Below are 24,678 nucleotides of genomic sequence, written 5' to 3'. Positions count from 1 at the left end.
AACACCGGTAAGGCTGTGAGGCTGCAGTCCTGTTTTATTAATCTCCTTTAGTGACAGTTATTCCCCCAGAGTGACATCTCCAGAACCCTGAAAATGTTACCAACGAGCCTTAAAGAGGTGCCGCAGCTAAAGGTCAAGCTCCAACAATGTGCCACTAATTAAATACAATGTAACTGAGACACAGGAGCACGTGAGGTACACAGTATGCAACCGATTTCACCAGGACAGGCATCTTCAACTTAACTATTAGAAAAAAATGTAAATTGAGAAATCAGCAATATCAATCAGTCAGATCAGGTGGTTTGAGCTGAAGTGCACTGGCTAATGAATACAAATATATGCTTTCAAATGTTTGACGTTGATTTGTTTATACTTTAACAAACAACTCGCAGCTGAAACGAACAGATGTTCCAAGTATGGCTGGATTCATAATTTCATCACTTGTGCTGTAAATCTAAAACAAACAAGTCTGTTGTGCCTTTTAGATAAATCAAAAGGTCCTTCAATACTTTAAAGACAGTAAAAAAAGAAAAAAAAAGTGATATTTGCATTTCAGGACATTTCATCTCTCAACTGTTCAGACCGTCTAGTGTCTACAGCATAAGTAGTAGCGGTTTTATACAGCTACTCCTGAGGGCATCCTACTTAGATTTCACTCCTCTTTCCTCTTAACCTTGCGACAATGGAGCCGGAAATGTCACATTTTCTTTCAGCGGAACAAATGACTCTACAGCGGCAGTCACTGTCAAAAGAGGGAAATAATGTCAATAATTGAAGAGCGATTTTCCCGAGGTGCGGCGCTGGCCTAAGGAGGCGTGGAGATGGAGATGTCAAAAATGTCAATGTTCATTGCACACAAATGTCGCAGAGGACACAAATGCCTCCTAAAACACGAGACTGGCCAGGGAGCGAGGTGTCCCGGATGTCAGGGTTTGTGTCAAAAATACACTGTGTGGGATAAAAAGCATAACATCCTCTGACATAGTATACTGCTGGATGGATTTAGATTTAGATAGTATTCAGAATAAGAGACAGTCAGAACAACGATACAGAGACTTTTGCACATTTAGAGTCGTATTCAGTCATATTATATTCAATGTCAGTACAAAATGTTTTGACCTGTACTTACCTGTACTTACGGAAACGGTTTCAAATTATATCTAATTGAGCGGTGAAATATATGTATACATTTCAACATTGCAGGACTTTTTTTTTTATTTTTAAAAGGTAAAAAGGGTTGACTCTCTAAATGAAACTCGCTTCTTAGAGACCATAATAGGGTTCACCTCATGGTGCCCAACTCCATAAGCATGGTCATGTGACTCATCAAGATATCATCAGTTCTTAGCAGTCACTTTACACACCGACCAAGGTTCAGGCCTTTTGCTCTTGTTGTTTATCCTTTGCAAAGACACAACAGATGCTGAACTCCAGACACAATCCTATAGATGCTTCCTCTATGCACACAAGTGCTTCTTAATCATCAAGCCCAATGCTGGAATGAATGACCTATTTTTAGTCTTCGTAATTTGACTCAAGTAGAGTTTAAGTTTCTTTTACCATGACAGGTATTTGTATTTTTGTTTTAACCTTGCTTTTAAATATATATATTTTTTTCTTGTTCTTGTTGTTATCTTGCTGTATTTCATTGAATTGTACAGCACTTTGGTCGACATCTGTTGTTTTAATGTGCTATAAAAATAAATTGACATTAATTAGAGGGGGAAACAAGGACCTAGGAGCCACAGAGCAAACACAAAGCTTTGCGTGCGCTCTATAAACATGTGAAACCATTGTACTAAAAGCCAAGAAAGCAGTAAAACCTTCTACTCCCGACTACATTAGGTGGAAACATCTATCAAGACGGCTGGACAAGGGTCACTGTGGCTTAGAAGCAAGCGAGCCGAGTGATACGCGGCCAGACGATTCTCAAACACCACAGAGACAATTTCATCTCCAGCTACGTTGTGCAAGTCTACCTCTTATCCACACGTTCAGTCCATGTTTATGTGTATAAAAGGGGGTGTAACTACGTTGCAGTAATGTAACCATCAAAACATTCTGCAGAGGGAATGCTCTTACACCGCAAAAAAAAAAAAATAAAAAAAATAATAAATAAATAAATAAATAAATCTGTTTGCAGTTAGTTTTCCCACAACATACGATTTGGCCTTTCAAGTCACTTTGAATTAATCCACACAGACGAAATGGAAGTTAAAATAATTGTACAATTGAAACTACAGCTGCAGCTTTGAAACTCTAGTTCATTTGGCTCAGACATAATGAAAGAGAAACAGGCAGAGCTGAAGCTAATCATTGCATATAAAAACACAGGAGGAACATCTAGAGAGCCATTTTTGATTAAAACGATTTTCAGCCGTTTTGTGCTGATGGAAGACAAGAATCTACTGCAAAAGGAAGTATCTTTATTAACCGTTACTTCACAAACAACTATAATCAAAGGAATTTTTGTGTGAAAAAAAACAACAACTTATTTGTACTGAAAAACAATGGAAAAGCTGATTTATGCACTAATACGTTAGAAACATAGATCTTTAACTATTTATGAAGATAAAAGGCTTGTTTACATGTTATTTTTTTTATCTGCACACATTAAAATAAGTCTTTAAAAAGATTTTAGAGCAAACTTTTCTGTCATCTCCCTTTGGGAAATCCAAAATAGCACCAATTAAAGCTACTGACTCAAAGATGCAGCATTCATCAGAAGTAGATAATTTACCCTAGTTCACTGTTCTGCAGGACCACCCACATAGTGATCAGATCTGACTCAGCAGTACTGTACACTGTGCTCTGTTAATCCTGACCCTTCTGACGAATATTTGGATGCCCACATCAGTGAACACCAGGTTCTTACCACAGTAAATATTACTCTGTGACTCAGACGAGATAGAAATTTAAAACACAGACTTCAAATTTCCAACACGCAACGGACAAAACTGCGAATTAAAAGTGTGAGAAATATCGATCATAGCTTTGGTCTGGTTCTAAAGAATCACTTTTATATGAAAATCCATGGGGAGACTTTAATTGTATTGATTGCAACCATTAATTAGAGAGGAGCAGTGTAATCTGCAGATAGACGTAGAAATAATTCCCTTTAAATGTTTGAGAGTGGAACAGAGCCAATCAATCATCTGGGGTGATAATCTCTGGTGAGCCCGACACTTGACTGCGAACAAATAAGTAATCAGTGATTACAGCTCATAACAATCAGGCGGTGAGATATCACTGCGAGAACAAGGCACTCATTTATATTAGAAAACACTGGATAAAAAAAAAACAAAAAAAAAAAAGCATTAAGAACCGGTATAATATGAAACATGCAACAATGCAAACGTGTATGTATTGCGTAGGAAAACATACAGGAAATGTATTGTCTCCAATTCATTTTATCAGCAGATCTTTGGAAACAATTAAAAAAGTGTAGCCGCTGCACAGTCCATACAGGTTTCCAATAGTTGCTAACTTACTTAATATCTTCCAGACAGCATGAAATTATATTATGGCTACATAGAGTGTGATTATAGTTCTTCACAGATGATTCACTATTACAACTTTTAGAGTCTTCTGTGGTGGAAAAAAATAAATAAAAAATTCAATTTTTATAACCCATAATACCCAGTGCAAACCAAGAACACTCATTTCCCTTCTTGCCAGTGGCTTTGAAGAGATGTGCTGTTGTTTTAATGCGAGAAAAATACATTGTGTCAATGTTTTCAACCACAATTAACGTATTTCCATATAAAGAGCCAGATTTCTTTATAAGACTCATCTCGGTTTTGAAAAACATTTCCAGTGGTCTTTTTGGGCCTTTAACTGTTTTGGATCTAGTTTTCTGTCTTTGTGCCCAACAATGGCAACACATCGTTCTCCGCGCAACTGAAACCAGAAATGTATACATATACATAATTAGTGCTGTAAACAATAAGTTTAAATAATAACAGCAGTATAAGAAGCATATTCTCATGAGAATATAAGTATTTTAGCAATATGTTTGGTTGTATTTGTTTTAAAGTGAGGCTTTTATTTTAGTTGTATTATAACTGTGGACGTTTTTCCACAAGCTAGAGACTTTAAGGGGCTCTTTGCCTGATCCCCTTTATGAACCCTCCAGGAAACAGGCAAAACGCAAAGATTAGAGTGGGATCAATTACCCGTAAAATAGCAAAGAAAGGGAAGAAGTACTACTAATGTCATCCTGATCATTCAGACTGGGGCATGGAATGCTTCTGATTGGTCAAGTGATCTCACCACCTTATTTCTCACTAGGTTGTCTCACTTTTAGTCTCAGCAGCCGCTGCTGAAATCTGTTAACCTCAAGCTGAGCCACAGGAACAGTTGTTGCTGAAAATAAACACAGCATTAAAATGCTGTTATTCGTGATCGCTCTGGACGCTACGGTGAGGGCGCAGTGAATAATCTGCCGTCTCTGACCGTCTCGCAGCTCTGGGATATAAACAAAACTGTGACACGACCGGATTTTTCAGAGAGGCCGACTTCTGTATTTTAGATTAATGCGCTGCACTGACAACCGAAGCAAGATGCTTACTGCAGAGGGAGTGAGCAGGAAAGACTACGACAATGTCAACTTCTGTCATGACTAGTATGATGAATGTAATCCTTAAAAACTAAAATTTTATTATTATAACTCCAAAAGGAAGACGTGATGACTCCAAAAGCAACATAAAATGCCAGTTTAGAACTTTCAAATGCTCTCAGAGACAAAGGTATTCATTTTTGAAGACATGTTGTGTGGGGTCATCCTAAATTTTAAGGGATTACCTTTGAAACCTTCGAGATGAAGTATGTCATCCCAAATATGAAGTACGTGGGTGGTAGCAACATGATGTAAGGGTGTTTGAAGAGAGGGGATTAGAGAAATTCACAGATTCGATGCAAATACAAGCACAGAGACAATTTAGAGGTTAAACCCTATAAAATTTTAAGAGACGACAAGAAGCAACGTGGCCTATGAAAGCCTGACTCAGTAAACCCAGGTTTGTTGAGAAGAAGGGGCAAAAAGTCCAGTAAAGAGTTGTGAGTGGCTTGTGAAATAAAACCTGAAAAGTCATACAGTTTAAAATAGAGGTATGTAAATTGTTGACTCTGTGGAAAGTATTGAAAAATATCTTTTACTTTTCAGAGATTTAGCAAACAGACATAATTCAGATTCTTTTAATCCTAAAAAGGGTACGATCTTCAGAATGTGGGCTTTTTTTTTTTTACCTATGGTACTTAAAACAGGAACAGTTGTTGCTGAAAATAAACACAGCATTAAAATGCTGTTATTCGTGATCGCTCTGGACGCTAAATTATTGTTCTGTTGACCAAAATCAACAGAAATGGTAAAAATATAAATGAACACTCTGTTTCATACCAGCCTTAAGAGTCAGTTTCATAAGTCGACCCTTCAAGCATCTGAAGCCCCTCTCGAGAGTCGTCGCACCACCGGAGGGGATTAAATCAGAAACTCAATGATTCTCCTAAAAGGTCAGCGCCTTCATTGCATTTTTATTCAATCAGAGCCTTGAATAGTAAGTCCTCAACAGTCCACCGCTCTGCTTCCCTGCAGCCAATCAGGAGCTGCGTAGAGAAGAAGTCACTGACGGGCTGCGGTGTGTTGGGAGAGCCACTGTGGACGATCAACGTGCGGCATTTTTTAAGTGACTTTCTTTAATTAAACAAAAAATACTGATGTTACAAAAACATCAGTATAGCAGTCTCAAAAAGTTTAAGGCTGCTTGAATCTTAAAACTTTTAGTTCCAGGCAGCTAGATTTTCTAGTGATATTCTGATTGTAGCAAACGCCGCCCACAGAAGGAGACATTTTGACTTATCGTTATACGTGAACACGGCGTCATCTTCGACATTCTGCTGTCATGCAGAGCATGGAAGCGTAAAGACCTTGACGGGGTTTTATAAGCTTCCAGCTGGAGTCTGGAGTCCCTCTGAGTCACCCACACAGACTGTTTGTTTTCTGATTGGGAGAGCGAGACAGTTGAATCATTTCATTATTTTTTGTTGCTTTAATTATTAATATTGATTTAAGGCTTTCAGATGTTGATAAAGCTACAATAAGACTTTTCAACTCTAAGGTGTTTTAATGTTGAGAGCTTGAGGACCTTAGAGGATCTGCTGTTCGACAATCGCAACTCATTTGGACAACAACAGATTGGAAAAAGTACAGCCTAGACCGATCAGCCTCGATTGTCGCTGCTATATTCAATTTGTAGAGTCAGAATCTAATGCATCCTGCCTTATGTCAATCGTTTAGGCTGTTGGTGGCAGTATAATGATGTGGGGCACACCTTGGTCCCTTTGCAGCCAGTTAGGCGTCATTTCATCCCTTCAGTCCAACCAGGTGTTCCTACTGACCATGCACCTCCCCTTATGTCCACAGTGTACTACTTCCAGTAGGATAATGCTCCATTTCACAAAAACTCAAAACATGTCAAAGCTTTTACGAAAATAAAAACGAGTTCACTGTACTCCAATAGCCTCCACAGTCAACAAATCTCAATCCAATGGAGCAACTTTTGGATGTGGTGGAAGAGGAGGATGTAATGTGGAGTTCAGCCGAAAAATATGCAGTTTTCACACTAATATGAAACTTTTTTTTTTAGAAATGTCTATAATACCTTTGTGAATCTATACCAAAAAGAATAAAGCTGAAAGAGGTTTCTAATTAATTACCAGAAAAATGTACCTAATAAAGTGGCCAGTGATTGTGACACATACTCAAATGTCCCATAGAAAGAATTTCCACAAAATAAACAAGCTTTATGCTGTTTACAAGCATAAATCTACTTGGTATTATCTGTTGTTGAATTCAAATAGCTTAAAATTGCAAAAATACCTTTAAGGGAGGTTCGAAGTAAAACGAAAAGCACTAAAATATGTTTCCTTTAGGGGTGTAGATCAAATAGGTATACAGAGGAAGAAGACAATGTTAACAGTGGAAACATAAGGTCAGTTTTAAGATATGAAAAAATTGTCAAATCCTAAGCTGAAACTTAAAAATATGAAAAGCGCCCCCCTAAGACGAGCTTCACCTGCCTGGTGTAATGTCTCAGGCCGGATAATGGCACACGTGTGCGACAGTCCAGCAAAGAGACCTCTCCCTGTGTCGGCCTCAGAAATAAGAATAGAACAAATGAGACAGCCCAGCAAATCATTAATCAGGCTATTTTTGGCTGTCAACGACGCCGGTACGTACACAGGTGTTTATACACACACACACCCACACTGTGGCTCTGAAAAATTCACTTTGATACCCACAGATGAAAGCAGAGCTATGGAGTGAGGCTGCCATGAACCATTACAGACAAGAAAATGAAAACAACTCAGACAAGCCAAGAGAGAGAGATAGAGGGAGGGAGAGAGAGAGAGAGAGAAATAAGATTTGACCCGCTAACACTTACTTGTTCCAAGTTTAAGATCTTTGAGCTCAAACCCTTTAAAAGCAGCTTTTCTTTGAATCTCTGTTTGACTGTTAAAACGAAGGAAAGTGATGCTGCGTTTCCTCTAAACTTGCATGTCCCTTAAGAGACTATAAACCATTCCGTATGATGTCAAAATCACACTCCCTGTGGCATATTAAGAATGATCTAAAGAGGGTGCGAGTCTGGTGCGCCCTAGTGGTGACTCCTGAATCAAGCTTCTACAATCCCACTATGAAAATACAGAGGCATCCAGAAGCATCCCTGACCTATGAAGCGACTCTGTGTGAAGACAACACAAAGTTGTTTCTAATTGTAAAAAATGGGGGGGGATGAAAGTTTTAAAATCTTTTCAATTAAAAATCTGAAAACTGTGCCAAGCATTATTCAGCCTGTTTTACTCTGATGATACCAAATAAGATCTGGTGCAACCAATTGCCTCGATAGTTCGTAAATAGAGTCAACTTGTGTGTAAATTAACCTCAGAATAAATCAAGTCGTTTGAAGGCTTCAGACGTTTGTTGGAGGACGTTAGTGAACAAAAAGCTTCGTCAAGACCAAAGAGCACAACAAACAGATATGGAAGAAAGTAAAGTTTACAGCTGGGTAAGGTCTAAAGTAATATTTCAAGCACTGTACATCTCAAAGAGCACTGTTCAATCAATCATATAAATGGAGAGTACAGCACAACTGCAAACCTACCTAGATATGACTGTACATTAAAACTGACAGATGTGGCAATAACATCATTGACCAGAGAAGCAGCCAAGAGACCCCTGGTAATTTTGGAGCAGCTGCAGAAATCCACAGCTCAGGTGGGAGAATCTGTAGATAAGACAAGTATTGGGTTGCAGACATTTCTGCCCTTTCTGGAGGAAACCAATCACTAAAAGAAAGACAAAAAGAGGTCCTGTTTGGGTAACAATGCAGTGGAAACATCACGCTTCTTTTGTCAGATAACACCAAAATGTAACTTTTAACATATATGTAAATCTAAAAGTTGCAAAACTAACACTGAACACTACTCCTATGGACCCAAAGCAGTAGCAGTGTATTGCTATGGGTATGATGATGTTGGAGATGGATTGAGCTACACACAGCAGTCCAAAAAAACACAAAAAACAAACAAAAAAAAACAGCTTGAGGCTGTTATGGTTGAAAAATGGAAGAAACTTTACGGTAAATGTCAAAAAACCTGTGATGGGAAAATTAAGTTGGGAAATCCAAATTGAAAATCCATCCATCCATTATCCTAGAACACTTAACCTTGCAGGGTCGTGAGGGGTGCCGATGCCAATCTCCAGCGGTCAACGGGCAAGAGGCAGGGTACGCAATGGACAGGACGCCAGTCCATTGTAGGCCAACACTCATTCAGGTCGAACAACCATGCACACACTCACTCACTCCCAAGGAGAATTTAGAGAAACCAGTTAACCTAACAGTCATGTTTTTTAGACTGTGGTAAGAAGACGGAGTACCTAGAGAGAACCCATATACGCACAGGGAGAACATGCAAGCTATGCAGAAAGACCACAGGCTGGGACTCAAACCAAGGACCTTCTTGCTTCTTTCCTCCTACTTCACAACTATTCAACACTGACAGAAAAGAAACCGTGGTTGTAGCGTCAGTAAATATTTGAGGCACTAGATGTCTGAGGCTCCGCTGGCATTGGGCGAGGCCTGGCAGTCGATACTTCGTTTCATAATGTGAAATCTGATCCGATGTTAGGCTTCAGATGTGCTGTGCTGCCTGGTTGTACCAAACCCACAATGCTCCCTAATATAATAGCAGAACAAACATGACACAGTCTCATAATCCAGCTAATGGGGAGACAGAGCGGAGGCAATTTCCCACATTCTCTGAATGTCAGAGATGAGTGTGGACGGAAACAATTAGTGAGAGGGGATAAAGAAGATGGAGGAGGACAGAGCTGACCGCAGCTTGGAGTCCATCAGCTGTTCTTCGCAATGCCAATTAGATTGGGCTTTAGTGATTACAAGAATTGGAAATTGCAGTGTTTACTACAAGCTTTATTATTCTTCTCAGCATTAGTGGGTAAGTGATCCAGTAAGCGTTTACTGCTCATTAACAACACACCCCTTTTTTTCCCCACTTGGACACTTAAAAACTCACAAAATCCGACCTGAATTGGTGCGGTGGGGTTCTGTACTCAGAGTGGTATGAGTTAGGTTAGAGGAGGGAGAAATAGCATAATGGGACTTTGGAGGAGGACAGTTACAGAAAAAGACATGAAAAACCGAGGTGAACTTAGCTTAGCCCACATTTGTGTTGACTGTAATTGTCCCGCCAGCGGTACCTGTGAGTTTCTTCACCGGCTGCAGCCTGACACCGATGGCCTGGTGGGCGAGCAGTGGGGAGGAGGGCAAAGAGCGCGACACGCCCTCCATGATGCGAATGTGCTGCATGCCCTCGGTCATGGAGAGCGGGGGAACGGCGTAGTCTCCCTCGAAGGCACAGTCGCTGTCTATGCTGCCACCTTCAGAACAGGAGAGCGAGAGATGTTTGTCTTGAACGGAGCATTAAAAATGCATAACACTGCGATGCTGGTGGGGGAGATGCAGGATCAGTATCCGCTATAGAAACAAAGAAATGCCACAAACACATTCATAGAGATGGCATTTAACTGAGAAAATGGCATTTAATTCTAAAAAAAAAAAAAGGTTTTAGTTAAATCACATGACAAAAAATAAGGTGGACAAGCAAATAAAAATATACAATGATGTTAAGAAAGTGCAACTTGTTTCACTTCTATGGTTTATTGCATAAGAACATCATCATTTGTATTTTACCAGGTAGCCAAGGTTAATAAACTCAGGTTTGTTTAAAAAAAAAAAAAAGAAAGAAATAACATGACAGAATACACACTAACTAAAAAAGTCACTTCCAGAAATATACAATTGAATCAAGCCAATACAATCCGACAATATAAACAGAGTAAAAAGTCTTTAAATTCACTTTATAATGCAAGCTGGTGAAAAAGTTTTAACTCTGCAGCAATCTCCTCAAACAGTTTGTTTCTGTTCCTCCAAAGAATAAAGTGGCATGGTATCTATTTCTCTTAATTTTGCCATTTTGTTGTACATTTTGATTTAATTGGAGAAGGTTTACCCTTATAATCCAACGTAAATCAGAGTTAAGCCTGAACTTATTCATACTTATGGAACATTTAAGTTTAAAATCAATATTTTCTGATTATTAATGTGCTTTTTTCTGACCACAAGCAGTTTAAACAAATTGGAGCAGCCCAGACAGACTCCTGACTTGAACCTGTTAGAGAATCCGTGGAGGAAGCTAAAGATTAAGGTGATGACAAGGAGGCCTTCCAACCTGGTTAAAATACCAGTAGAAACATGACAAAGACTTAGTCAGCGGTTTTAAAAGGATTTGATTGATGCAAATAAAGAATTCTCACAGTTTTTAATACCATTCAGAATAATTTAAAACAGTACCATACATTTCTTTTAAATATCACCTATATTATTAATATCTATTGTTTTATTATCTTTTGAGAGATCTCCATTTCATTTTTGTGCGATAGCAAGTTAAATTAAGGTGACTAAGCAAAAAAATGCTTTGGCTTTAATATAAGCAGCAGATTTTTCCCCCCCCCAATGATTAAAACAAATGTTCTGACAAATCCTTCCAACTCTTAGCAGTGTTCAATTAGCAGTTAATTCTTTTGGGTGTTATTGAGTTGTGTTGATTGTTTTCTCCTTATATCTTCAGCAGCTGTATAAAGTGTATGCTCTTTAAATGGGGTGTTTCACCACTGGATTGTCCCTGGATCCTATCAGCGCATCATCTGTATTGAGTGTAAAGGCTAGCATGACCTAAAAGCAGAAACAGCCCTGCAGGCAACATGTGCAGCTTGCATTCGCTTTTCTACAAACAACAGCCAATGCAACCTCTAATCTCACTGAAAAACAATACTCCACATTTCATATATAATAAAGGGGCATTTTCTAACCACATAAAATGTGTTTAGAAAGATCAAAAAAAAAAAAAGAAAAGGAAAAAAAAAAAGAGCACAGTCATGACCATGCGACTGTTTCACAGTAAAGCTTTCACAATGAGCAGTAATTGCAGGGTATAACCAGCCGCTCGCCATCTTTAATCAACTCTGCTCTGCTTCGAAAAGCATAAATTAGAACAATTCGGGATTCTTAAAAAGATTACACACTTCACATTATTCAGTTTTAAAACACCTTCAACGGGTGGCTTTAGATCCCTGCAGAGAGGCTTGCCAAACTAACTGGTCAAGCTACAGTTTCACATCACGCAGCAGCTGCAACGGTGGGACAAGAAGTCATTATCAAACACCGGTTTGTGACAAGTCCCAGAGGAAGTCTGGGTGGCTGTTAGAAGCGGCTGCTGTGAGAACGAATACACATGTATGAAAACATTTGGTGTGAATATCAAACACACACACACATACACACACACGCACACACTTTCGTCTCTTTGTGGCTCTGGATTTGCTCCAGTCATTCACTTGGAAAAGAAAAGGGGAGGGGGAAAAAAATGGGAAAACAACAGCCAAGAGTCGTGGTTACTTCCAAGAGTATGGAAATTGTCCACATGTATGCAGACTGTGCAGGGAAAACCAGAGAGGAAACTTGGTATTTTGGTTGCAATTATCGCTAGTCCAGATCCAACTCGATTCTTTTCCAATCCAACCCCCCCAAAAAACGAAGAAACCTCTCAGTTATTCTGTCACCAACCAATTAGCAACCACAAGACTAAAAAATGCAACATTTTACTATAAAGACAAAGTCGTTAAAAAAGTAGAGAAATTTATAGGATGATTTTAGGATTGACTGTTCAGTGGAAATTTAAAAGCCAGCCCTTTTTTCTGGTCAGTGAAAACCCCATGTAAGTGCTATCAGTTCCCACTAACCAGACCACTCTTCAGTGTCTAAGTTAATACTGAGGGAATACTATTAAATGTTAAGAAAAGGGAAGCACAAAGATGTAAGAAACTATCTGAAACACAGAAATGCCGTCTGTTCACAGATAACAGTTCAGGATGCAGTTAATTTCAGCACCGATGTTTAAAAGTTTCATCAGAGGAAGCACAAGTGGTGTTTAAATGAGTAAAGATGATGGCAAAAATATCTGAAGAAATAAAAGAAGGAATGGAAAAAAAAAATAAAAATCCTTTTTTTTTAATCGTTAAAAATGTTGCTTCACAGTGAATCAAATACTTCCTTTCAAATCCTAAGAGTTGCTTATTTCAATAACAATGATCTTTCAGTAAAAAAAAACAAAAAAAAAACTGATGTGACTTCTGCATTTTACTATCCTTTAAAAATTCTCATTACCACCTCGAGGATTTGACTGCAGTTTATGATTTTAATAATGCAGACGCCTCTCTAACATTGAGCTGTTTTAAAGGAGCTACATTATTTTGCAGTAAAGTATACAGCATTCAGACAGTTTGATGTTTAGATTATGAAGAGAGCAGAAAAAAAAGCATTTTGTTATGTGCGTCTCTTAAAAAAGAAATGTAATTTGGAATTTTGCAAAGACTTGGTGGTTAGAAATCAGCCACAGACTCTTTAATTGGTGCATCTCTAATTAAGAAAAAGCAAAACACCGGACGAAGCAGTACATTTTTATTTCCAAAGAAAGTCAGACAACCAGTCAGTAAATAATATGTGTTGAACTAGAAAGCTGAAAATCGTTCTGATCTGGGGCAAAGACTATACAGCTGGAGAGAGAGCACCAGCCACACTTGTGGGGTGAAATCTAAAGAATCAAATAACTGAAGGGCAAAATGATGGTGTTTTATTTTAGACCGTGATGAGAGATGTGCAGGAGGGCCTCTCCAGGCCTTGAAATGAGCACAAAAACACCTACTCATCAAGGTGCTTAGTTCAAAACATGCACAGAGGGAGGGGGAGGCGAACAGCACAGCATCAGATTTTTGTTGCTCACAAAATTTCCTGCAAAGCCCAGGCATTTGGACCTCTGCAATAAACAGCCTGTTTCCCAAGGAAGACGCTCAGATTTACAGACAGAATTACAGGAACATAAAATTCATACAGTTCTGTCCCTGTAAGTATAACTTCATTTCCAGCAGTCGTAAACTCTTTTCCTATAAAGCTGAGTAAAATACAGCCCACTAAACCAAAACTCAATAGACTCCCTGGGCAAAAAAAACATTAAGGGAGTCTGAAAAAGAATGGCGAGGAAGAAATAAAGAAGCAAGGACGCGGAAAGAAACCATCGTTTACCTTGGCCAATGTGGCTCAGATGAGGGTCCAAACTGGGCGAGCGGGGGTCTCCAAAATCGTCGCTCCCACCATCTGCAGAGGAGGAGCAGACAGAGAAAGATAGGGAGTGAGCGCGAGGGTGAGGGAAGCAGGGCGAGGAGGTCCGAGCCAGCAGGAGGGCCACTTCCTCGTCTCCGATCAGCCAGGTGTGTGATCGGAGAACTCCCAGCAGGCTGCTCACACACAAACTCTCGACACCCTTCCTCCTCGGGCCCAAATGACCCCTGATCGTTGCGAAAGGGGACCGCGGTGCCATGCTCCACTTTTTCTGGCTCCCCATGTTTAAAAAGAAACAACTAAAGGCTCTTCTAGATAAGAAAACTGCTTCAATTACAGTCGATGTCGCGTGCAGTTGTGATGAAAGCTACAGTCAAAAAGCTCAACGGGCGTTATGGTTCACTAAAAGAGGATCACCATTAAAAAAAAAAAAAAAGTGGGCGTTTCTCTGGATAGATGCACATCAGGGGAATGATAGGCGGATCAATCAGGCCCAACCGAGCAAAGAGGCAGATGAAGCTACAAACGAGAGAGGATCAGTGGATTGTTTCATGATAAATCGTTAAGCAAGGAGCGTAACTTCAGATCACAGGAAAATAATAGAAAAACTGACCAACCGCATTTATAATATGCAGGTAAGGATACAGACAGAGTCCAGAAAAAAGTAAAAAGGTTAAAATAAACCCACTGGGAGCAAAGGAAGTAGTCGGGGTCACATTGTGTTTCAATCACGCATCACACCATCAACTCATAAAACCCAAACAAATAATTCAGTATTATCTCTGCCTTCACAGATTCACACAATGTTATCCAGCAGCCGCACAGTGGGTTAGATTGGCTCGCTGGTGGAAAGATCAAGCTCGTCGATGAACTGATAGAATAAGCTGTGGGGCATGACTGTGTGAGAACTGGGTCGACCTGACACTGACACCGACTGCAGAGCCGGGGTTACTCGGTTACCAAATATTTCTGAGGTTCAAATTCCACATGTTCAGACTCAAAGTTTGAGAGTTACTAGTAATTTTGAGACCCAGTCCTCAACACCTCTATGATTTTATTCCAGATGGACGACGGACGGATGTCACTTTTAGACAATGGATTTAGGAATAAAGTTTGTGACAAATATTTTGCACATTCTGTTTCCTTTTGTCCACAACTGCCTTGGACTAGAAGACGTCTAAATCCAACTCCATACTTTTTCAGAGTTTTCCGGATTGAGCAAAATTCATGTAGCTATCTGCAGATTATTTTTAATACTCGTTTCCCATGACTAATGAGCCAAATTTACAACTTCGAATGAAAAAGGAAATTACTTAATACGCCAAATCATGTTGTATATCAGTGGAAATCAATGTGGACGTTAAAGATACATGAAGTAGTGAAAAGAGTTACATGCAGGCTTATAAAAAAAAGAGAGAGCGAGAGAGAGACAGAAAGAGAGAGAGAGAGAGAGAGAGAGCAAGAGAGAGAGAGAGAGAGAGAGAGAGAGGGAGAGCAAGAGAGAGAGAGGGAGAGGTGAACTTAAGGCACCATTAAAATAAACTAAACACTTTGAGGCACATTTGATTAGCAGGCAAAAACAAACAAAAAACTGAGTCACACTGAAATTTTACATCTGAGGAGGTATTAACAAGTAAATACCTTCATTTATGAACATGGTAATCTCATTTAAATTTACACTCATACTGAATTACGCCTGAAAAGTTACAATGGCTGCTGGAAACGAAACACATCCAGCCTTCTCAGTGAGAAATGAGTTCATGCTCCCTCCTATATAGGTTTTGGAAGAGAATAAAACGCCTTTTATTAACCGAACTACAAAATGTTATTATGCGTGAACAATGATTGCATGTTATTTAGCACTGAATTACAATCACTTGTCTTTTAGTGTACTTTCCATCAAACATTAACTTTTTGTGCCATAATTAAACATTAGTTATTAGTTAACAGTTTCGATTAAATTAAATTAATTTCATTTTTTATTGCTTCAACGGTTTTGATTTGGCCAATACTTTTCTTTCAGAGCAATATTTGTCATGAAAATATTTCAATTCAATTTCTAATTTCAAAAACATACTTTTTAAAGATATACTGTTCAGTTTTGTGTGCCCGTTTCTGATCACTGGTGTTTAAGTTGCTTTGACCTCCTTGTTGCAGTTTTTTTTTTCCCCCAGTTAAGGTTGCTCATTAAAAAACATAATGTGAAATTATATGAGAACAGCAATCAATAAAGGTTTTCCTAATCTTTCCGCCCTGAGCATTCATTAATCTTTAATGTAAGGAACAGAGGCAACACAGGAAGCTGTTGGGTTTTATACATTTTAAGACAAATATGAAATTATTAACTAAGAAGTTGGTATTTTAAACTGGCCTTAGCAGCTTGCGCTATCAATTAGCATGATTAGCAGCAGCCTCTGTTTTCATATAGAATGTAGGTCCCTATTTTATCTGAAATTTCCTAAAGGCCACCTTCATTTAAACTACATTTAATAATGAACAGAAGCTAAAACCTTAAAGTGATAAAACAGCAAGTTTACTATATTGTGAGGGGGTATAGTATTATTTACTCAGAGTGCTGCTCTCTCTCCCTCTTAAGCAGCTTGAATGAACCTCAAACATCTTAACGTGGCTAGAAAATAAGACTTCCCTTTTATGCAACTAACTTTGCTTCCTTTCCTTTAATTTTATATACCGTCCTGTTACTGAAAATCACTAATCTCACCAGTCTGAAAGTAAAGTGCACATTGGTTTTACTGTTCAGTTTTCACATTTGATCACAAAGTTTAAACTCATCAATATTTTAATTTTTTTTCCCTTTATTTTTCCTTTAGATAGTTCTCAATTTCAGTCTTATGCAGTAACTTTTGAAAGTGATAGGTCTGAAGACAATAAAAAAAATCAAACTTTTCAAAAAACATTATTTTAAATGCTTTCACCAAAATGCAAACCCTTTAAGAAATAGCATGTAAACTTTAAGCATGGCAATTTACTGTTTCTGTACATTTATGCTCTGCTAGAGCTAATAAGGGCACACATATCACTGCTTTGGCAGAAGCGCTACAGTTATTGGCTAGGGTGTGAAAAGAACCCAACAGTTTGTACATGTGCAGGAACATCTCATACAATTGCAACACAAGTGTTTAATCAAAGAAGGGTAAACTGAAACCTTTTGAGATCATCCTGTACTAAACGGATACACGCACAAGCTGTTCCTGGGTTTCTGTCAACATCTGAACTAGAAGATGGACTCGTAAAAATAAAGGGTGGAAAAATAAAAGCTAAACTGGAAGAATATTAAAAAAAAAAAAAAAAAAAGTAGCTTGACGGTGAAAGAACCCAGAATTTATGAGTCCAGAGACTTGCGTCCTTAAGCTTAATGAATTCACTCGCTGACAGCCCCATGACTTGGCTGTTTGGTTCAGCACCTCAGCTCTTCTGTAGTTTATTGCCACTTTGGGACCTTAAAGTTACATTGCCCCCCAAAACAAAACTAGGTCTCAAAGTTTCTTAGCAGGAAGAAAAGCAGTACACTAATTAAAACCCAGTTACTCACCATGTCATGGCCCATTTTTCTTACGCTTCATCAAAATAACACAAAGTATGCCCACGAGTAGTAATCACTAGAGTCTAAGTAAGTTTCATGCATTTTTCCTGGTAGCCTTGTTGGTCCTAATGAGCACTTGTAAACATACTACATACAAAAAATGGCTGCAATATTTGAAAATAGCCTCCAGGAGATCCCCTTGACCTTTGTATTCACAGACTTACTGATTAAACCACAAAAAGATGTTGACATTGCTTAAGTTAAGTCAGCAGAATTAAAATGAGGGCATATTTATCTTTTTAAGCAGATCTTCCACAATGCTTTAGGGTTCACCTGTCAGAGTTTAAGGGCATATACGTTCTGAATGTTATATATTTACAGTCATATTCAGTAATTTGGAATATTATTGAAACAGTCCTTTATGTCAGAAACTCAATTCACCAAGTGAAAATTATTATGTAGATAAAGGAGACACACAGACTAAGGTTTTCAGGCTTTTTGATTTTGATAATTATCATGATTTTTCACATACTCCTAAATTAAGCACATTTGAAGACGTCTGACTAATAAAAAGTGACTCCAGAAATGTTACAGAAATAAATGTTTAACAAGTGCTTTCAATCTGACAAATGAGCCTCATCAAGACTTTTATGTTCTAATGTATGAAACAGAATTTAAAAACATAAACAAAACATGTCAGTGTATTGAAGGAAATACCTGTGGTCATGTAGTTGTTCATTGATTGGACAGTTTTCTTGAGACAGTTGTCAAAGGAGAGTGTGAAAATGAACGCTAATTATTTAAGACAACACACAAATGAGTACAAGCCTTTGTTTGAATTTTTTTTATTTTTTTTGTAGGGAGTTGACAGTTTTGTCGAGACAAAATGTAGTCCTTGCTCCATTTAACGCTTTTTTTATTTTTGTTCTGCGCTGCATTATTCTAATCAAGTTTGTTTTCTGACTTCAAGAATGGATGGCATGGTTGTGAATGCCAGAACAACATTTTTTTTGAAAATTGTTGGGATTTCTTTGCACAAAAGCCGCTGCATTGTGATTAAGAATCATGTTTTCCTGTATAACTTAAACTGAAGCTGCAGAATAATATTGGTATTTTATTGGAAATCACTTTCTTGGACAACACAACTATGTTGCTGATTCATATCCACCTGTGTGAAAACATCTGCAGGCCTCAAAACAAACTCTGTCCTAATCAGGTTTAATTTTCATTATAGCTGCATTAAAATCAGATTCACTGTAAAGTGGAGCACCTTAATGAATCACACTGTGTCGACATCTGCTCAGTTCTAAACTTAGCAGAAGTCTTCATTAGCACGAGCCTCAGCGTGAGCTAACACAGAAATGTCTGCATGGATACAAAAGATAAACACACACGCACACACATCTTCTGTTGGAGAGCTCGTTAAGAGCCCATTCTCCTTCGCTGCTGTGATCTGGGCCTGATCCACCGCAGGAGAGCGGGTGGGTTCTCACATCCTGCCAATGTGCAACAATAAGAAGCCACTTTCATCCAAATCACTACACATAAACAAGGAGAGAAGCAAAGATCCTAGAGTTGGAGAAATAATGGCTACACTAGTTGCATTTTTGGATTTATGTTGCAGTACACCAAGATATTGATGTTTCTATCTTTTCTGCAGTTATGTGACAAAATATCTAACAGACATTCAATGTGTAGTGCTCTGGATTACATTTTAGTTCTGCTTTTGGTTCTGGTATAAAGACGATTTCAGACCAGCTGTGGCTTGGGATCCGCAACTCAGACATTTGTTTTGACGAATTCAAGCGGAAAGCAGTGATTGAAACGCAGCAGGATGGCATAATCATGACAATAGAAAAGTTCAAATACAGACTCAGCAGCAATTTTAGTAATTTCTCTAAAATAAGACAATAAATATAGTCTTTGGAGATGATTTAAAAATGTGTGCTAGAAATGCAATCGGCTTAGTCAGGTCTGATTCACAATGTTTGTCAAAGTTTTCTCTCGGATATTTTTTTCCCCCACATAGTGTTTGTGTAAGCATTTTATATACAGGTGCACAGCTAATAAAAATGAGGATAAAATACTTTTAACATTTCTAGAATAGTGTGTTTTCCCTCTGTTTGTGCTCCAAGCAGAAAACTGAAGTAACATTTTCTTCTACAAGTACCTCTCAGCCTACAATACTGTGGCATTCAGCTACACAAAGACACTATATCCTTCTGCAGGCTGTTGTGAAGCCCATTTATAAATTTCAGACCTTTTTAGTGTACTTGGAAATTTGACGATGATAGTCTCAGGGGCAAAAATTCAAGCTGTGACTTATAAAGAGTGAAAACAAAACATTTCAACGGCTAAATGTGTGTTTTGGTAAAGAAACGAGAGCTCTTTGGAACACGCTCGTAAGGATTGTATTGCAAAACTAGTTTGAAAAAAAAAACTAATCCCAACCCTTATAACTGCCTAACCTGTTGATTCAAGAAATCAATGATAGGAACTGTCTGACAGCATGAAGTAGGCTGAAAGATCCCAAAAAAGTAACACAATGCATGCTCCAATCTCATGAAAACAAATAAAGTTAAAGTTATTGGCATCTGCCAGTCTGAAAAGAGTTACAAAGCCATTTCGAAGGCTTTTAGAGTTCTGCGAGTTGCAATGAGAGCCATTATTCTAAAAATGCAGAATACGCGGAAGAACATTAACCCTTAATAGGAGTCATTAGCCTACTGAAAATACTATTCTAATGACTCACACAGGAAATCACAAACAACACCTAAAGCACTGCTAAAGTGACATTGATGGGAGCTCCCAGATCAAAACCACAGTGGACGAAAGATATCACAAATACCGAATTCACATCTGCCAAAACAATCCTCTGGTGATCCCTAAAGACATTTAGGGAAAAAAGGAAATTCTTCAGAAGAAAAACACCGCACTGACAGTCAAATATGGTGGTAGTAGAGTGATGATTTGGGGCTGCTTTACACCTTGGACAACTTGGCACAGCTGATGGAACCATGGATTCTGATCACTGCTCATTTGGGTTACGCAGCAGGACGACGAGTCAAAACATGCTAGCAAGTCCACTTCTGAATGTGTCAAAAAGAACGAGAAGATTATGGACTGTCTTAATCTGGGGCTTCAATCCAACTGAGGTTTTCTGGTATTACCTCCGACTGGCTATTTACACTAATTCAGTCACAAAGTTGGGAAAAATTCAATCTCAGTAATGTGAAAGAATCATTGCAAATGATCACAAATGCTTTATGGCAGTTGTTGACACCAACTGGGGCAACAACCAGTTCTTAAGTTTCAAATAGGCGATTCTGGTTTGAGTCAAACACACCTTCATGTAAGTACAGCACCTCATACCAAACTGAATGGCTGCATTCATGCTGCACTAAATAAACAGATGTTGGCAGGTTTCCTACCAGAGTAAAACCAACTTAAGTGGGAACTATAGAATTGTAATTTTCACAAAAAAGGAATGTTAAATTTGACATGATCAAAATATTACTTTCTTCTATTATGAAGTTTTAGTGCATACCGATTGGAGAAAATTCCACATGCCAGCCAATCAGTCAAGTCTTAGGCGATTTGAGGGTGATCCAAACGGATCTGCAAGGCTGAGGGTGTGAAGTGTTTGTCACAGGCTCTATTACCTGCAGTGACAGGCTAAAAGACAACCCTGTCAACTCTTAAGAAGTCTGATATTGAGGGAGGACAGGCTGCAAGTGGGTCGGAAGACTCCCAGGAGAGAGAACATAATGTTATGGATCATTGTTGTTGTGAGTCTGTGTGGATGGTATAATGCAAGTGCACAGGCAGCAGTTTCACAAGCTGTTAACTGGAGGTAGGACAATGTCTATATCATTTTTGATTAATGTGTGATCTACTCTTTTACAGAACAGAAAACTGGTCAGTCAGAGCGCAAGCAGGCAAAACACAGGACGCCGTGTGGGTAGTAAACAGATCTGAACTTTTCCGAGGCAAACCCCCTGTTGAAGTGAACAAATCAACAAAAACAATGTTGAGTGCACAAAATGGGTTTTCACAATCTCATTTTGTGCATCATAGATATAAATCCAATGTAAAAAAAAAAAAAAAGAAAAAAAAAAGCAAACATACTTCCCCTTCAGTTTTTCAAAGTTTCCTCTTTAAAGGGTCATAAACAAAAGAAATTGTGCTTTCTAAAGTACCAGCAGGGCAAATAATGCAGATGAATCTTTGTTGCCGAAGCTGTTGCTTCCTTGTTGTGCCTGCAAATTGGTTTACCCGCAGAGAGCAAACTGTAAATCAGTGGCATCTTCCAATTTACCAACCAGCAGCAGATGCAATAAAAGAAGAAATTTCCGTATGCCAGTAAAGCCCAAAGTGTAACAGGGTTATGTCTCTTTGTTTTCTTTATAAACTGGAGAGCTAAAAAAAAAGAAAAAAAAAAGCAAATACCAGGGCAGGTCTTACTGTATATTTTAATGATTAAGCTCCATAAAAGCTGCTCCTTTAGTTTTTTTTTGTACCACTCTTTCTTTGCTCTCTTCCAGTTTGACCAACCTCAGTTGGTTTAAAGTCGAGTGACTGAAAAATTGTTTCTATTTTTTTTATTTTAACTATTTCAGTTTAGGATAATTCAAAAAAGCGAGCTCTTACTTCACCACAGCTTTGCTGCTTTTTACTTTGTTCAACCTACTCAGTTTGCGTTGTGTTTTTGTGGGCTATTTTTCCTGATACATTTAGTTTCATTATTTATTTTTTTGGGAAACACTTTTAAAAGTCCTTACATGTTTATAAAATGGTTTATGGATTGAGCGTATTGGGACATACTCATATTAAATGGGTACTGACTATTTAAAGTAGGCAGCGCAAGAATAATTAGAACAGTCTTTGTATATATTTGCGTACATTTTTAGACATATTTTCTATACTCCAGTCATTTTAAACTCTGCAAATAACTACATCAACTGGAATATGAAAAAAATGTGATTCTATTCATTTGCTCAGAAACTGATTCATCATATAGATTCAATATACAACCTAGTCAGAGACTTCAAGTATTGATTTATGTCAACCTTGATATTGTAGATCTGATTTTAAAGAAATTTTATGCAAGATTGATTTACAAAAATGGATATCTGGTGCAGGAATTGTATCTCATGAAGTCTTTCTCTTAATTACAGAATCAAGAGAATGACTTCTGACAGAAAAGCGACCAACGCCCTTTCCAAGCAGGATTGACCATAAAACATAATTGCTACACAAGCTGTCTACTTAGAGAGCACTGCTTCCAGGCTTAGTAATGGAAAGTTGAGTAAAAGGTGAAAATGTGGTTGAAAAATCTTCTTTTCAGATGACAAAAAAAAAGTATTTAATTTGGTCCCAGAGTTTGGAATCAGAGAGGAACAGAGTGCAAGCTGCTTGATGTCCAGAGTGAAGTTTCCAGTTTTTTAGGGAACTATGTCAGCTGCTGTTTTATTAACCGTCTACTTGTGCATTTTGTTTTCCCTGTTTCCCCAGCTTACCTGCTCAGGATATCACTGGGCTTGGTTACCGTCAAATTGGCCTGATCTAAACCACCGACCCACAGACAAGCAGAGGGCCACGATTAAAGAAATAATCCACGCAAAATTAGCCCTGTCTAAGAATATTCTACACATTTTTTTTTTTTCAATATTACAATTAATTGAGATGCAGTGGCCATTTTTTTAAACCAAAGATTTGGCCTTAACTCATCCAAAACACAGAGCAGGAAGTGTAGTCTTGGCATGAAGGAACACTATACCTTCCCCCTACCCTACAGGAAAGCCTGGAGCATCTCCTATCCTGGCCACTGAGGTTCTGTACAACTGAAGGACAGCAAACAGCATGGTGGCGGCGACAGGCCAGAGAGGTGACGCATATGAGAGTGGCTGAGTGCGTCAGGCTCTGGCTGACAGCACCACGACTCAGCAGTGTCCTGGATGGATGGAGGTGTTATGATGGAGGAAGCAGGAAGAAATGGAGAGTGTGTGCAACAAAGCGAGTGAAACAGGAAAAAAAAAAAAAAAGAACCGATATGCCCCAACTCCTACGCTGCCATTTGATGCTGAATAAAGCTATGTTGCAGCACTGAGTGGGTGGGATTCGTTTAAAACATATAAAAATAAAGGCGGTGAATAAGAGTCTGGAAAAAATGAGAGGGGCTACATTAAGCCTCTCCTACCTTCAGACTGAAACACCACTGGGGTTACCTCACAGAGCACAGAAATGAAAAAGCACGCAGCAAAAATAACCAAGCGGAATTGGATACATATTCAGCTTTGTGTGCTCTATCACAAACAAGAAGAGGACAAAAAGAGAAATAAAAACTGGATATGGCTTCTGGTCTGAAGAATTTGTTGTTGCATATTTTCAGGTTGCCTTTCTTTATCTGTTATAAATGAAGCAGCTGACTGGCCTTAGGAGGTACTCCACCAGGTAAAAACAAAGAAATTAAAATTGATAACATCAGAATGCTTGTGCTAGCTTTCTAACATTAGCTAGAATTAGCTAATGTTATCCAAGTATAAAATTAGAACGCTAGCTAATGCTAGCATTCTACGTTAGAATGCTAGCACTAGCTAGCATTCTACGCCAGCATCTCTGTTTTGTCATTTATTACAAAGATTACAGAAGGAAGTCAGTCAAAAAGGAAGCAAGTAAGCAATCAAACTAGTTTTTATAGAAAGTAATATGCACTCATAAAATCAGATCTACAATAAAAATGTGTTTTTCCAGTTAAATGTGGTTGGTGTCCCTGTAAATTCCACTCTATGTTCTGCCTAAAAACTCAGAAAAACAGAGCACTAAAACATAATTTTAATGCTCTGTTGAACATATCAAGCTCCTGACTAATTGTTTCAGGACTAGTTGAGCTTTAAGCAAAATGTAGAACATTTGAAAGCCTGCTGTAAATGAAACCTGGCATAGTGGTGCATTTTTTTTCTTTATTTAGAGCAACATCATCCCATGTTCCCTTTGACCTCAGGGTGTTTGCAGCAAGAGAAGGGGAGTGTTCAACTCCCGCTAAGCTTGCAGATGCCACTCTCTGCACCGGCGAAGAGTGTTTAATGAGAAAAACTTGGAATCCTCATGAATTCACACAGAGAGGCTGGGAAGAAAAGGAGCTCCTGCTGCAGTCACAGTTCATTCATTATTGTGGATGATTTCTACTGGCTTTTAAATTGCCTAATGACTGTGAAGAATATTACCATACAGCGCTTTTAGAGGAGTGCTTAAAATTTGCTACTGTTGCTTAAAGCGTTCTCCTGTTATTACGACAATTTGTGAGCTTAGGAACGGAAATTTGTAACACACTCAAATCTTGCTTTTTTTTTGGAAGACGTGGGAACTTTTACTTACATC

The 24,678-nt window shown here is 38.4% G+C and overlaps 1 protein-coding gene across 3 annotated transcripts in view; it reads right to left on the bottom strand.

Annotated features, from left to right (window-relative positions):
* tanc2b (tetratricopeptide repeat, ankyrin repeat and coiled-coil containing 2b) overlaps window positions 1–24,678 on the bottom strand; it is a 155,341-nt gene that overhangs the window by 73,639 nt on the left and 57,024 nt on the right. For 2 of the 3 annotated variants that reach the window (XM_088016495.1, XM_088016496.1), the window contains exons 1-2: window positions 13,719–14,920; window positions 9,779–9,958 (exon numbers count right to left, since the gene is read on the bottom strand). In XM_088016495.1, coding sequence (XP_087872621.1) covers window positions 9,779–9,958; window positions 13,719–14,037 — 499 coding nt within the window. In that variant the 5' untranslated portion in view covers window positions 14,038–14,920. Of the gene's footprint in view, window positions 1–9,778; window positions 9,959–13,718; window positions 14,921–24,678 lie in introns of those variants that run through there. The other variant, XM_014989907.2, reaches the window with a different exon arrangement.

This window comes from Poecilia mexicana, unplaced genomic scaffold (assembly GCF_051168715.1).
Source record: "Poecilia mexicana isolate PSO_F unplaced genomic scaffold, ASM5116871v1 scaffold_19, whole genome shotgun sequence".
Classification (NCBI taxonomy): Eukaryota; Metazoa; Chordata; class Actinopteri; order Cyprinodontiformes; family Poeciliidae; genus Poecilia; species Poecilia mexicana.
Note: the sequence above shows the minus strand (reverse complement) of the source record. Positions and strands in the feature narration are given on the sequence as shown.